Here is a 14,142-nt window from a genome sequence, read left to right as displayed (position 1 = left end):
GTAGCCCCCGCCAAGATGCCTAGGCACCCAGCTGGGCACCCCGCGTGTGGTCACAAAACAGAGCCACGGAGGCCCTCCATTTGGAAAGAGAGATAGCAGCTATCCCCTCAAGAGAATGGCACGTTCCCAAGACTTCGCTGGTGGGCTCTCGTCCTGACATCCACCCGGCCTGCCCGCACTGGGACCCTGGTGGGGCTGGGTTCACCCACCCCAGGGCACCCACTCCTGCAGGTCTGAGCTGCTGCCCGGCACCCCCCGCACCCTGTATCAGGTACTGCTCGCATCGTCTTCACCCCTCCTAACCCCGCATCGCTGGGGTCATCCTCAGAGGACCCCTCAGGCCACCCTCACGTCCCACATGCTGCCTCGTCGGGGAGCCGCCCCCCACCTCCCCAGACACTCCAGCAGCTTCCCCGCCTGCAGGATCCCCACCCAGGGCTCTGGGCGCTCACAAAGCGAAGGCCCTGCAGGGTCTACTGCAGGATTTGAGGGGCTGTTCCCCAGGAGCCTCCCAAAGGAGCCCTACCTGTCCCGTCCCTCCACATGCTGAGGGGACCGAGAGAGCAAGCAGAGCTGCACCCCGAGCCCGGCCCGTGTGGTCAGCGGAGGGGCACGGCCGGCCACTCAGCCTTCCCAGCAGAGGGGCAGTGGCACCCACTGCAGAGGGTGCCTGGTGCCCACGAGCACATGGCAGACGGTGCTTTCAGGATTTTCTGGAGAAGATGCACACCCCATGGGGGCGCAAGGCACTGGCTCTGATGGGCAGGAGGCCTGGGCCCGCCCCTTGCAGAGGGAGGTCGAGTATCCTCCCCAGGCCCGAGCACGACACAGCACCCCACCGGGCACACGAGACCTGCCTCGCACTCCAGGTGCTGGTGGGAGCCCACCCTCGATGGCACCTCGCTGACCCCCACTGACCTGTCCAGATTGTCCAGGGAGAAGCGCTGTGTTGAAAAGCGCAGGTAGCTCTCCTTGTAGAACCAGATGGTCAGCGGGTTCCAGTCGGTGACCAGGAACCACTGGCGGATGTCAAACTTGGTGTCGTAGATGAGCAGCGGTGTCTCGATGTACTTCTGCACCACCCACTTGTTGCCCTTGGCGGGGGGTGGGTCTGTAGCCACCAGCTCCAGGATCTCCTCCACGTGGTTCAGGCACACTATGTCTGCAAGAGGCCACCGCTCAGCCCCCGGCCCCAGAACAACACCTGTGGTCCTGCGCTGGGGGGCTGCGCGGGAAAAGCTCCGCCCTCACAAATTAATAAAGCTTTTTAAAAAATCACATAAAAAGTAACCACTTGGGCTTCCCTGGTGGCGCAGTGGTTGAGAGTCCGCCTGCTGATGCAGGGGACATGGGTTCGTGCCCCGGTCCGGGAGGGTCCCACATGCCGCGGAGCGGCTGGGCCCGTGAGCCATGGCCTCTGAGCCTGTGCGTCCGGAGCCTGTGCTCCGCAACGGGAGAGGCCACGACAGTGAGAGGCTCGCGTATCGCAAAAAAAAAAAAAACAAGTAACCACTTATGAGTTTACAGCAACAATAAAACCCCTCAAATAACTCAAGGGGCAAATAGAATATGCAAACAAAAGGTAAGGTCTATTTAGATACTCAGGAAAAAGAGAACATCATATAACATAAACAAGAGGATGCAGGGAAGGCTGTATTCTGAGGACATTTCCATAGCCTGAAAGCTTCTACTGTTGCACAAGGATGTTTGGGAATAAATAAGCTTAGCATTTAAGTCAGCACCAAGCGGGAACAGGAAAATTGAAAAAATGCAACCAAAAGTTGGTTCTTTGGAAACACTCATAAGATTGGAAAATCACCCTGAAATCCTGTTTTTAAATGAAGAACCCACAGTATTCACCATTAGGAATAAAGAAAAGGGCACGGTCACAGCCGTGACGCAAGGAGAAGTAGAAAACCGGCGTCCCGGGACAGAGCTCACAGGGCACTCAGGATGTGCCTGCAAGAGGCCAGTGCCTCTGGGGGTTTTATAACCACTCTGGGCCCAGGCTCCCACTGCTGCTGGATGCGGAGTCCTCGCTCCATTGCAGCAGGTGGCGAGCAAAGCAAATACGAAGAAGAAAACTACAGACAGTCTACCGGAGGACTAGAGACGGAACTTCCTAATTAATCCGAATTACTTAGCAAAACTTGGAACAGCAGCCATAAAGACCAGGGTCACTGGGACGCCCGCTCCCCGGGACCCGCGAGTCCTGAGCCCCCTAGGGAGCCTGGAGCCCAGCCCCACCGCCGCCACGGCTGGCTGTCCCCGCAGGGCGCCCAGCTTGGGACTCACCTCGGCCCCGGGACTTGGCCGCGGGCTTTACGATCCAGATGTTCCGAAGCCCGTCGATCTCCGTCTGAGGGTTCACAGAGGTGATTTTCTTCAGCAGAGCTTGGCACTGCGAAAAGTAATTTCTGGAATTGGAGATGAACGCCTCGCCGCTACAAAGCAAAATCCAGAAAGCCCGTGAGACTCTGAGGGCGGTGCCCAGGTGCCAGCAGGTGGCCGCCCGAGGAAAGGGCGAGGGGCAGGCTCAGGACATCCTCCTGCCCGCCCGACGGGTGCCCGGGAACGTGGCCTGTAGGGTGGTGGGGACACCCGATTTGAGGACACCCTGGGGCGCTGTGCCTGGGCCCAGAAAAGGTGCCGGGACATGAAGGCCAGGGTCCTTGTGCCGGACCCACGTCAGGGTGGCCCTTGCAGGCCCATGTGGGAAAGCCGAGCTGCCCACGCCGGCAGCACCCAGGGTCCTGCAGTTGACGCGGGCTGGATGCCAGCTTAGTGTCCCGTGGGCTTGACTGCCAGAGTGGCTGGTGGCCGCCCCAGGAAGCCACCGTAACTTAAGGGAATAAGGGAGGCAGACGGCACAGCTGTCTGCGTGCGGTCAGAGCTCGATTGCTGGTGTGTCCCTGAAGCCTGGGACCAGGAGACCCAGCCCTGCCCGGGCCGCGTCGCAACCCCACGCGAGGGTGGACTGCAGCAGAGGGCACTGTGCTGGGCTCCGAGGCCACCTGCCACCACCTGCGGGGATGGCCCTGGCGTGGGGATAAAGCCTTCTGGGACACGGACGTCTGTGCACAATGATGTACCCAACCTGCTGGGAAGGGGGGGCAACAGGGGGGGAGAAGCGATGAGTGGGGTCCCCTATGGGGGGGAGAGGCCCCATACCGAGGAGCAGAGTTTGGGGCGTGAGAAAGCAGGAGCCCCCCTTGGTGCAGGGAACGTGGGTGACGGGTCAGACGGGGCCTCGCCCCCTGGTTCTAACAGGACACACAGAAGGGGAGCCCCCGGAGCTCCCTGGCCCACCTTGGTGGTGCACACGCTCTACCTGACCCCAGGGAGAAGACAGGACCTGGCGGAAGCAGGTGTGAGTCCCGAGCTGTCTGTAACCCTCCTGCCCAGCAGCAGAGACCGGCCCGGATGCCGTGAGAAACGCGGCAGGTCCCCGAGAGCCCAGCCTGACGGCCAGGGGCAGAGCTGCCCAGGAGACCAGCAAATGCAATTTCAACTTGGGCTCAGGAAGAAGACAGGGGTTGATCTTCCCTCAGTGAAGGGTCCCCACTGTCTCCCCAGGGCGTCCAAGCCCTGGGGCTCGGAACAAGGCCTCCGCCCCTTGCAGCGGCATCCGGGCAGGATGGAGTCCCCTGTGAGTTTGTGCCTCACAATAGGAGAACTGTCGCTTCCCCCTGGGGTCAGAGGACAGACGGGAGGAGGCGGGACGCCAGCCTGAGGTGAAGGCCTGGCCAAGCTCCCCGTCCCAGACACCCTCAAAATCTCCAGAGAACAAGCACCGTCCCCCAGATGCTGATGACAAGAAAGGGACACAGCATCTGCCCTTCTGGTCCTGACGACACGCACACCACGCGTGGGGACCCCGGGCGCCTCAACAAGGAAGGAACGGGGACAGACCGAGCTAACCGCCCTCTGGTTCCCTAACGAGCCCCCTAGCTCGGAAGGTGCCACCGCGGCCCTTGCGGGGTCTGCTGCTGCCACCCACTGGTTACACCTGGGACTTCGAGCCAAGGGCACAGCCCTGCTGGGACAGCTGACCATTCTCGCACGGGTGCTCTCGTGCAGGTGCCACCAGGGTCCAGATGCAAACACTTCCAGCCCCTCAAAATGCTGCCCTGGAGACCACGTCGGCCAGACCCCTCTGCCTCTGCCCTGTCCTCCCCGCCCCTGTGTGGACGCCTCCAGGCATTGAGCTTCACACCGGGGGCTCGTTCAGTCAACAGAACGAGGTTGAGAGCCACGTGTGGTGTTGCAGGCATCAGCAGCAAGTTCTTCACACCGCTGGTGGCTTCCAGACTATGAATGAAGACCCTCCGCAGATGTTTTCATTCCTCTTGGACAAACGCCCCAAGCACGGCAGAGCTGGGTCGTAGGGTACATAGATGCCTCAATTTATACGAAATGCCTGAGGCTTTTCTAGACAGGCTACACCGATTTCCAGACACCCCCGCCCCCCTCCCCCCTTCCCCTCCCCCCGCACCGCAGCAGATTTAGGCTCCGGGCGCTCCACATCTCCGCTGACCTTTCAGCCTTTCTTGTGGGTGTGCAGTGGCGTCTCTGTGGTTTTAATTCACCCTTGAATTATGAATTCAGTGATGCTAAGGGTCTCTTCATGTGCTTATTGGCCATTTGCTGTCTTCTCACGTGACATTTCCAATGGGATTGTTTCTCTTACTGATTTATGGGCGTCCTTTAAACATCCTAGATCCGAGACCTCTGTTGGATATACGTGTTGTGAATATGTTCCTCCAGTTTGTGGCTTGGCTTTTCACTCTCTTTGTAGTGTTTTTTGACAAACAGAGTTCTTAATGTCAATAAAGTACAATATATCAACTTTTAAATTATGATTAGTGCTCTTAGAGAACTATTTAAGAAATTTTTTTTTTTTTTTTTTTTTTGCGGTACACGGGCCCCTCACCGCTGTGGCCTCTCCCGTTGCGGAGCACAGGCTCCGGATGCGCAGGCTCAGCGGCCATGGCTCACGGGCCCAGCCGCTCCGGGGCACGAACCCGTGTCCCCTGCATCTGCAGGAGGACTCCCAACCACTGCGCCACCAGAGAGCACCCTTGCATGGATTTTGATGGGGATTACAATGAATCTGTAGATTAGCTTGGGAAAAACAAACATCTCTCTACCACTGAGTCTTCTAATTTATGAATGTGGTTTTACACACACACACATACACACACATACTTATTGGGTCTTTAATTTCTCTGTATAATTTTATAATTTTCAGTTTAGGGTTTTCCCTGTATTTTGTCATATTTTTTCTGGATATTTGTAGGTTTCTGATGTTATTGTAAGTTTCATTTTGTGATTGCGATGGTACACAGAAATACAGTGGACTTTCGTATATTGACCCGGTACCTAGTGATCTTGCTAAACTGACTTAATCATGATGCTTTCTTTATGATTGTTAAAATTTTCTATGTGCACAATTAGGTCACCAGTAAGTAAAGTGTCTTATGTCTTCCCTTCTGATTTTACGCCTTTTCTTTCCTTTTCTTGTACTATTAAACTTAACAGATTGTTCATTCAATACTGACTAGACGTCATGATAATGGGAATTTTTGTTTCATTCTGATTTTTAGGGGAACACTTTCAGTTCATGGCCATTAAGAAATATATTAAAAAAATAAAAATAAAAATAAAAAAAAAAGAAATATATTAGCTTTAGGATTTTTGTAGATAAACGTTATCAAATTAAGGAGGTTTCTTTCTTTTCCTAGTTTGCTAAAAACAGCAACAAAACTTAACATGGACACATTGAATTCCACCAGTGTTTTGCATCTACTGAGATGCCCATACAGTTTTTTCTTCTTTATTCTGTAAACACGATGAAATTTACCAATTTACTTTTTTTCCCAAAAATCTTATTGTGGTAAAATACACATAACATTAAATTTACTACCTTAAATAGTTTTAAGTGTACAGTTTAGTGGCATTAAGTACACTCACGTTGTGCAAATATCACCACCATCATCTTGTAAACTGAAACTCTGTACCCATTAACTCCTGGCCCCTGGCAACCACCATTCTACTTTCTGTCTCTGTAATTTTGATGACTCTGAGTACCTCATATGAGTGGAATCATACATTATTTATCTTTTTGTGTCTCGCTTATTTCGCGCATTATAATGTTCTCAAGGTCCATCCACGTTGTAGCATTTGACAGAACTTCCTTCCTTTTAAGGTTGTAGAATATGGCACTGATCAACTTTTGGATGTTAGACCGACCTTGAGTCCCTGGAACTCAAGACTGGAAATGACGAAATAAAATTGTTTTCTACAATGACATATCCTGTATGTAGAAAATTCTAAGGAACACACACACACACACACACACACACACACACACTGCAAACTATTAGAACTAATAAATGAGTTCAGCAAAAATTCTCAGTTACAAGATCAATATACAAAAATCAGTTGCATTCTTATGTGCTACCAACAAAAATCCTAAAATTAAGAAATTAATTCCATTCATAATAGTATTAAAAATAATAAAACATACAGGAATACATTTAGCAAGAGAAGTATAAATTTTGAACTCTGAAAACTATAAAACATTGTTGATACACATTTTAAAAGTCCTAAACAAGTGGAGAAGCATTCTATATCTATGGATTGGAAGACTCAGTATTATTAAAAACCAGAAAATACAACCCATAGAGACAGAAAAAGATTAGTGGCTGGAGAGGACTGGGGTTGTGAACAAAGAGTGACTGAAGATGGGAACAAGGGAATTTTATGGGGTGATGGACATGTCCTAATACTGGATTGTGGTTTTATACAACTTTGTGAATTTACTAAAAATCATTGAATTGTACATTTACAATTAATGGAGTCTATGGCATTCAAATTATAACTCAATAAATGTATATGGAAGAAGTGGAAACAATTGGATTCCTCCTGTATGAGTACGAAGATTTATGGTGGCAAAGACTGTCCTGCTGTGAGTAGACCAGTCTGTTTGCTGATCGAGGGGTTAGTTCCATTTCAGCTACATTAATGCTACTCTGATTTATGACAAGGCCGTACAGTGGGAAAAGAAATACTTTTCAATAAATTATAAGTCATTTCCAATATTCATATGGAAAAATACATCTTGATACCTACCTAACCCCGTACACGAAAATCAACTCCAAAAGGGCATGTGTAAAAATATATGAAAGGTAAAATAATGAATATTTTAGAAGAAAACATAGGAGTATAAATTCATGACTTGGAAACAGCAGGGACTCTTTGAATAGTATTATAAAACATCAATCGTGAAGAGAAACTAAGATAATTGGACTCTATTATGATTCCAGTCTATCAAAACACATCTTGAAGAGAATGAAAAAAAGCCACAGAATGGGAGACAATAGAAGGATGGGCAAGAAACTTGAACAGTGAATTCACAAAAGAGCATATCCACATGGCTAATAAACATGAAAAGATGACAAACTGCACTAGTTACCAGGGCAATGAATCTAGAAGGAATCACATGTGAGAATAAACAGAAAATTTCTGGAAAAGGGAGCAAAGGGAATGGACTATTTCTACCATGAATGAAATCATAAATATACAGTAATTAAAAATGTACAGTACTATTACTAGGGTAAAAGATAGCAAGGTCAGTGGAAGAGAATATATAGTTTAGAATTAGACTCAAAGATATTAGAAAGACTGTCATGATGATGATGAGAGATGAGACCAGTGTAAGACATGTGGGACACAGTCTAACATATGTGTAATTGGAATCCAGACAGAAGTTAGAGGAAGAATGGGGCAGAGGCAATACCGGAAAAATTAATGGCCAAGAATTTTCCAAATTTGATGGGAAGCTCCAACTAACAGATAAAATAAGTCCCACAGACCCAAAGCCAGATAAATACAAAGAAAACTGCTCCTAAAAGCATTGGAAGAAAACTGCTGAAAACCAAAGATAAAAAGAAGATATTAAAGCACCCAGATAAAAAGACACTACCTTCAAAGAACAAAAACAATACTACAGACGATTTGTAAATGAAAATTATGAAAGCCAGAAGATGATAGAATAATATATTAAAATGCAAAAGCAACAAAAACCTCTGCAAAGCTAGAATTTTATTCAGGTGAAAATATCTTTTAAAAATGAATGTAAGGGGGCTTCCCTGGTGGCGCAGTGGTTGAGAATCTGCCTGCCAATGCAGGGGACACGGGTTCGAGCCCTGGTCTGGGAAGATCCCACATGCTGCGGAGCAACTGGGCCCGTGAGCCACAACTACTGAGCCTGCGCGTCTGGAGCCTGTGCTCTGCAGCAAGAGAGGCCGAGATAGTGAGAGGCCCACGCACCACGATGAAGAGTGGCCCCCACTTGCCACAACTAGAGAAAGCCCTCGCACAGAAACGAAGACCCAACACAGCCATAAATAAATAAATAAATAAAAATTTAAAAAATGAATGTAAGGACTTCTGTGGTGGCGCAGTGGTTAAGAATCCACCTGCCAATGCAAGGGACACGGGTTCAAGCCCTAGTCCGGGAAGATTCCACATGGCGTGGAGCAACTAAACCCGTGTGCCACAACTACTGACTCCACGTGCCACAACTACTGAAGCCCACACACCTAGAGCCCGTGTTCCACAACAAGAGAAGCCACCGCGATGAAAAGCCCGCGCACCGCAACGAAGAGTAGCCCCTGCTCACCGCAACTAGAGAAAGCCCGCGCAGCAGTGAAGACCCAATGCGGCCAAATAATTAATTAATTAATTTTTAAAAATGCTTAACTTTAAAAAAAAATGTAAAATTCTACTTCTTCTTCAGAGAAAATAATCAGCGAGTTCTTAACCAAGAAGAAATACTAGAAAGAAATACTGAAAGATGAAAGATTTCTTCACTAGAAGAAATACTGAAAGATGTTTTTTAGGATGAAAGAAAATAATAATGAAACTGCAGAAATGAATGAAGGTCCCTTAAAAAGGTTAATATGTAGAAAAATATAAAATTGCTGACTATTTAAAGCAATAATAAATACCTCACATGTAATTAAAACATGTGTAGAAAGGAGGATTCTGGGAAGATGGCAGAATAGGAAGCACCAGGAATCTGTCTCCCCACCTAGACAACAATTGCACTGGCAGAATCTGATGCAACTGTGTTGGAACTCTGGAGTCTACTAAAGGTGTGCAACCTCCGAGGGAAGCCTTAGACAGTAAATTGAAGTTAATTTTGGTCAGTACCAGTTCTTATTACCGTAGCAGCTCCCCATCTCCCACCCCTGTGGCAGGCAGCTGTGCATGGGTTCTGGAGCAGCCTGCACACAGCTTGCAGGAGCCAGAGCACGGAAAAAAGAACCCTTTCCTCCAGATATTGGGGATCTGTGCTCTCTCTGATCACTGATTGCTCTTCCTGCTGATAGAGGTACAGACAAATAAGACAGGCCGCCATTATTGCTGGACCTGCCCCTCAGTGTTATAAGCCCCACCCCCTCCAGCTGAAGTGCCTTCCAGGGGATTTAAAGGGCCAGCACCCTTCCCTCCCCTTAATTTTATTCTTCTTCCCTTTTGGAGAGCCAGACGTTAAAAGACTAGGACATTTTAAAACAACTGCATATAAAGGGAAAATTAGGCAGTGACTGTGCATGCCCAGAGAAAGGCATAGAAAAGACCTAAGAAGACCTTAAATTTACACCTCAGGCACAGAGACAGACTACAGAAATAAAAAAACCAAAACCAAAAACAATAAACAGAAACAATAACATGAAACAGCAAGCCCTGGAGAAGGAGGAGAACCTGATTTCCAGAGTTTCCAGCTCGCCACAACTAGAGAAAGCCCACGCAGCAACGAAGACCCAACGCAGCCAAAAATAAAATAAATTTATTTTTAAAAATTTAGCTGTAAAAAAAAAAAAAGAAGTCCCTTCTTATCAGTTATTATTTTTAATGTAAGTGGTTTAAACTCTCCAATCAAAAGACATATACCTGCAGAATGAATTAAAACACATGATCCAACCACATGCTGTCTAGAAGAGACTCACTTTAGATCTAAAGACACAAACAGACTGAAAGTAAAAGGATGGAAAAGATATTCCATGCAAACAGTAACTAAAGAGAGGAGATGTGGCTATACTAATATCAGACAAAACAGATCTGCAGTCGAACAGGTTACCAGAGATAAAGAAGGGCATGATATATTAATAAAGGTTACAGCTTCTTCAGCAAGGAGACATAATGATTATAAAAATTTATGCATCTAGTGACAGACCATCAAAATACATGAAGCAGAAACTGACAGAATTGAAGGGAGAAACAGACAGTTCTACAATAACTGGACACTTCAATACCCCACACTCTCAATAACGAATAAAAGAGCAAGACGGAAGATAAGGAAATAGATGACTTAACACAGTAAATCAACTAAATCTAACAGAGACACACTGAACACTCCACCCAACAACAACACACACGTCGTTCCTAAGTGCACACGAGACATTCTCCAACATAGACCATAATTAGGCCACAAATTAACACCTAATAGGTTCTAAAAGACAGATATCATACAAAGTATCCTCTCTGATCACAACGAGATGAAGTTACGAATCAATGACAGAAGTACAACCGGAAAATTCACAAATCTGTGGAAATTCAACAACACTTTCTTAAACAACCAATGGATAAAAGTAGACACCACAAGGGAAATTAGAAAATACTTAGAGATAGGAACTTCCCTGGTGGCACAGTGGATAAGAATCCAGCTGCCATTGCAGGGGACATGGGTTCAAGCCCTGGTCTGGGAAGATTCCCACATGCCATGAAGCAGCTAAGCCCGTGTGCCACAACTACTGAGCCTGCGTTCTGGAGCCTGAGAGCCACAACTACTGAGCCCGTGTCCACAACTACTGAAGCCCGTGTGCCTAGAGCCCCGGCTACGTGACAAGACAGGCCACCACAATGAGAAGCCTGTGCTCCGCAACGAAGACCCAGTGCAGCCAAAACTAACTAAATAAATAAATTTTAAAGAAAAAAGAAAATACTTAGAGATAAATGAAAATTAAAACACATGTCAAAACTTATGGGATGTAGTGAAAACAGTACCAAGGGGAAAATGTAGAGCTATAAAGGCTTACATTAAAAAATGAGAAAAATCTCAAACCAATAACCTAACTTTACAGCTTAAGAAACTACAAAAAGAAGAACAAACTAAACCCAAAGCTAGCAGGAGGAAGGAAATAATAAAGATTAGAGCAGAATTAATCAAAATAGAAAAACAATAGAGAAAATGAATAAAACCAAAAGTTGGTTCATTGAAAAGATCAACAAAGTGGATGGACTTTTAGCTAGATGGACTAAGGAGAAAACAGAGAAAACTCAAGTTACTAAAATGAAAAATGATATTAGGGACATTACTACTGATTTTACAAAAATAAAAAAAGATTATAAGAGAGTACTATGGACAGCTGTACACCAATAAACTGGATAACTTAGATGAAATACACAAATTTCCAGAAACACAAAACCTACCAAGACTAAATCATGAGGACACAGAAGATATGAATAGACCTATAGCAACTAAGGGGCTTGAATCAGTAATCAAAACTCTCCCAACAAAGAAATGCCCTAGACGTGATGGCTTTACTGGTGAAATCTACCAAACATTTAAAGAAGAACTAATACAAGTCCTTCTCAAACTTGTCCCAAAAATTGAACAGCTAATAAATGAATTCAGCAAAGTAGCAGAATACAAAGTCACCACGCAAAAATCAGTTGCATTTCTATTTCTCTTCTTAATTCTGTGATTGTTTTATATATTCTGATGCGGTATTCACTACATCCAAGTCCAGACTGCTTTGATTCCTTTGATTGGATTCTTTTGTAATGAAATACCCTCTTTACGTCTATTAATACCTCAAATACAGTTGGAGATTTTAACTGGGCTCTCTCAGTATCTCAGAGAACAAGCAGGCGAAATAATCAGTAAGAATATAGATTTGAATCACTAACTTGACTTAATTGACACTTTTAATAACACACCACCTAGCAATGCAGATACGCATCGTATTCAGGTGTAAATGACACAGTTACCAAAACAGATCGGTGCTGATCAGGGCTGAAAGCAAGTTCCGCCAAAACTCATGTTTATTTTTTATTCACAGTGAATATCTGTATACAAAAAAAGAACCTTGATCCTCATCTCTTATCTTACACAAAAGTTAAGATTAATTAATCATGAAAAGCTAAAAGTGAACGGGAAAACAGTAAAACATATAGAAGAAATCATAGGGGAACATCTTCATGACCTTGAAGAGTCAAAGATTTCTTAACCAGCACTCGACCTACCATAATAGGGAAAAAATGAAAACAGTGGACCTCATCAAGAAATTCCACTGAAAGGTAAAAAGACAAGTCATGCACCGGGAGAAGGTAGGCTTAATGCACATCTCCAACAAAGGACTTGGTGACGAAAATGTCGAGAGCTCTTAGAAATCAAAGAACCAACCTCTTTCTCTTTAATGATCAAAAGATTTGAATAAGCACTTCACGAGAGAACATAGCCAAATGGCCAGTAAGCATATGAAAGTATGTTCATCACCATCCGTCATCAGAGAAACGCAAACTGAGACCACGATGAGACGACGAGGGAGGGAAAATGAAAAAGTGTGAGAGTGCCGAGGGCTGTCCGCGGCGCGGGGAGTGGGGCGCGTGGACGCGTATCACGGCTGGCTTATGAAGCTGCACAGCCACCTTGGGAATTGTTTAAGACTGGTGGCATCCCACCTGCCCACCCACAGCAGAAGGAATAAGGGCTCTGTGGTCTATTGAAAGGATGGGATTCCGCACAGCAACAGAAAAGAATGAGCTTCTGCACTGACTTGGATAAATCTCACAGGTCTTGTGTTGAACAGAAGAGTCACAAACGAGACAGCCCGGCCTGTATGATTCCATGAATATGAAATTCCACAGCAACATTGCTGGAGGTGGCGGGAGTCAGAGGAGGTGTGACCTTGGTGGGGTCCTGCCTGGGAAGGGTTACTAGGGGGGCTGGGGGGCTGGGAGTGTCCTTTATCTTGATCTGGGCGGTGGCTACACAGTGAGCACATATGCAGACTTGTATCCTCCCGGACAAATACCAACAGCACGTGGCACGCCCTTTACCGCATTTACATCCAGTAAAGAAGAAAGTACTTGATCCAAAGAAGGAAAGGAGTAAAACAACAGAAACGACCCCGGGATGGTGCGTGTGCACTGCAGGCAGACCCTCCGAAATGAGCGCTCCAGCTTTGCTGCCGTGTTCCCTCGGCGGACAGCTGCTCCCGCCGCGGGTGCTGGCCCGCTCCTGCCCCAGCTTCTCGCTGTCGGCCACTGTGAGAGGTCGCAGCCCTCCGCAGAGGGCCCCCGGGTAGTGGGGGGCAATTGAAGGTCGTGGAGTCAGGAGGCCTGGGCCAAGCAACGGCCCTGCCGGTCCCGACCACCCAGAGCCAGCCTGGCAGCCTGGCCGCGAAGGGGACGCCCAGGGCTGCTGTGGCCCCAGATGACACAAAGGACACGCAGGGTGCGCAAGGTGCCACAGGCTCGCCCGGCCGTGTCATCCTCTTATCAGCCAACAAGGGCCTGGGCAGGCACCCCAAAAGGCACCCCAACTCCCAGACAGGCACCCCAGACGTCCCAGGGGCCAACGTCCCCAGACAACCCCTAAAGCCCGCCCGGCGTCCCCTGGATAACGCGAGCAGCGGGCAGGCCCCAGAGGGCGCCGACCAGGCTTCTTACTGAATGAGCCTGTAGTACTGCTGGGTCAGGTCCTTCCACTCGTCCTCCGTGAGGTCCTTGGCGGCGTCTTCAGAGAGGTCGATGTCCTCGTGCTCCAGCCGCCCCAGGTAGGCCTCGCACGCCCTGCACGCGATGTCCACCAGCTGCCCTGAGAGGCCTGTGAGCCTCGATCCCGTGCTCTCAGGAACTGAAACCCAAGAACAAGCACGTGGGGCCTGGGCCACCACCCGCCCCCATGCAGTGGCACCACTGGGGGCACAGGCAAAGGCCACCCCAGGGCAGCCGCCCTGGACGCCACACCTGGGCCTGGGCAGGTAACCTTTCCCCTCCCGAAGCTGCCCCCCACTGCACCGTGCCCCCTCCCCGCCGCACCCTCCGACTAGACTCTCAGCCCCTCGG

General features: G+C 47.9%; 1 protein-coding gene across 1 annotated transcript in view; it reads right to left on the bottom strand.

Moving 5' to 3' along the window:
* TTLL8 (tubulin tyrosine ligase like 8) overlaps positions 1-14,142 on the bottom strand; it is a 75,012-nt gene that overhangs the window by 36,945 nt on the left and 23,925 nt on the right. The window contains 3 exon segments of the mRNA XM_032645318.1: positions 919-1,162; positions 2,296-2,444; positions 13,744-13,930. Of these exon segments, the coding sequence (XP_032501209.1) occupies positions 919-1,162; positions 2,296-2,444; positions 13,744-13,930 (580 nt within the window).

This window comes from Phocoena sinus, chromosome 10 (genome assembly GCF_008692025.1).
Source record: "Phocoena sinus isolate mPhoSin1 chromosome 10, mPhoSin1.pri, whole genome shotgun sequence".
Taxonomy (NCBI): Eukaryota; Metazoa; Chordata; class Mammalia; order Artiodactyla; family Phocoenidae; genus Phocoena; species Phocoena sinus.
Note: the sequence above shows the minus strand (reverse complement) of the source record. Positions and strands in the feature narration are given on the sequence as shown.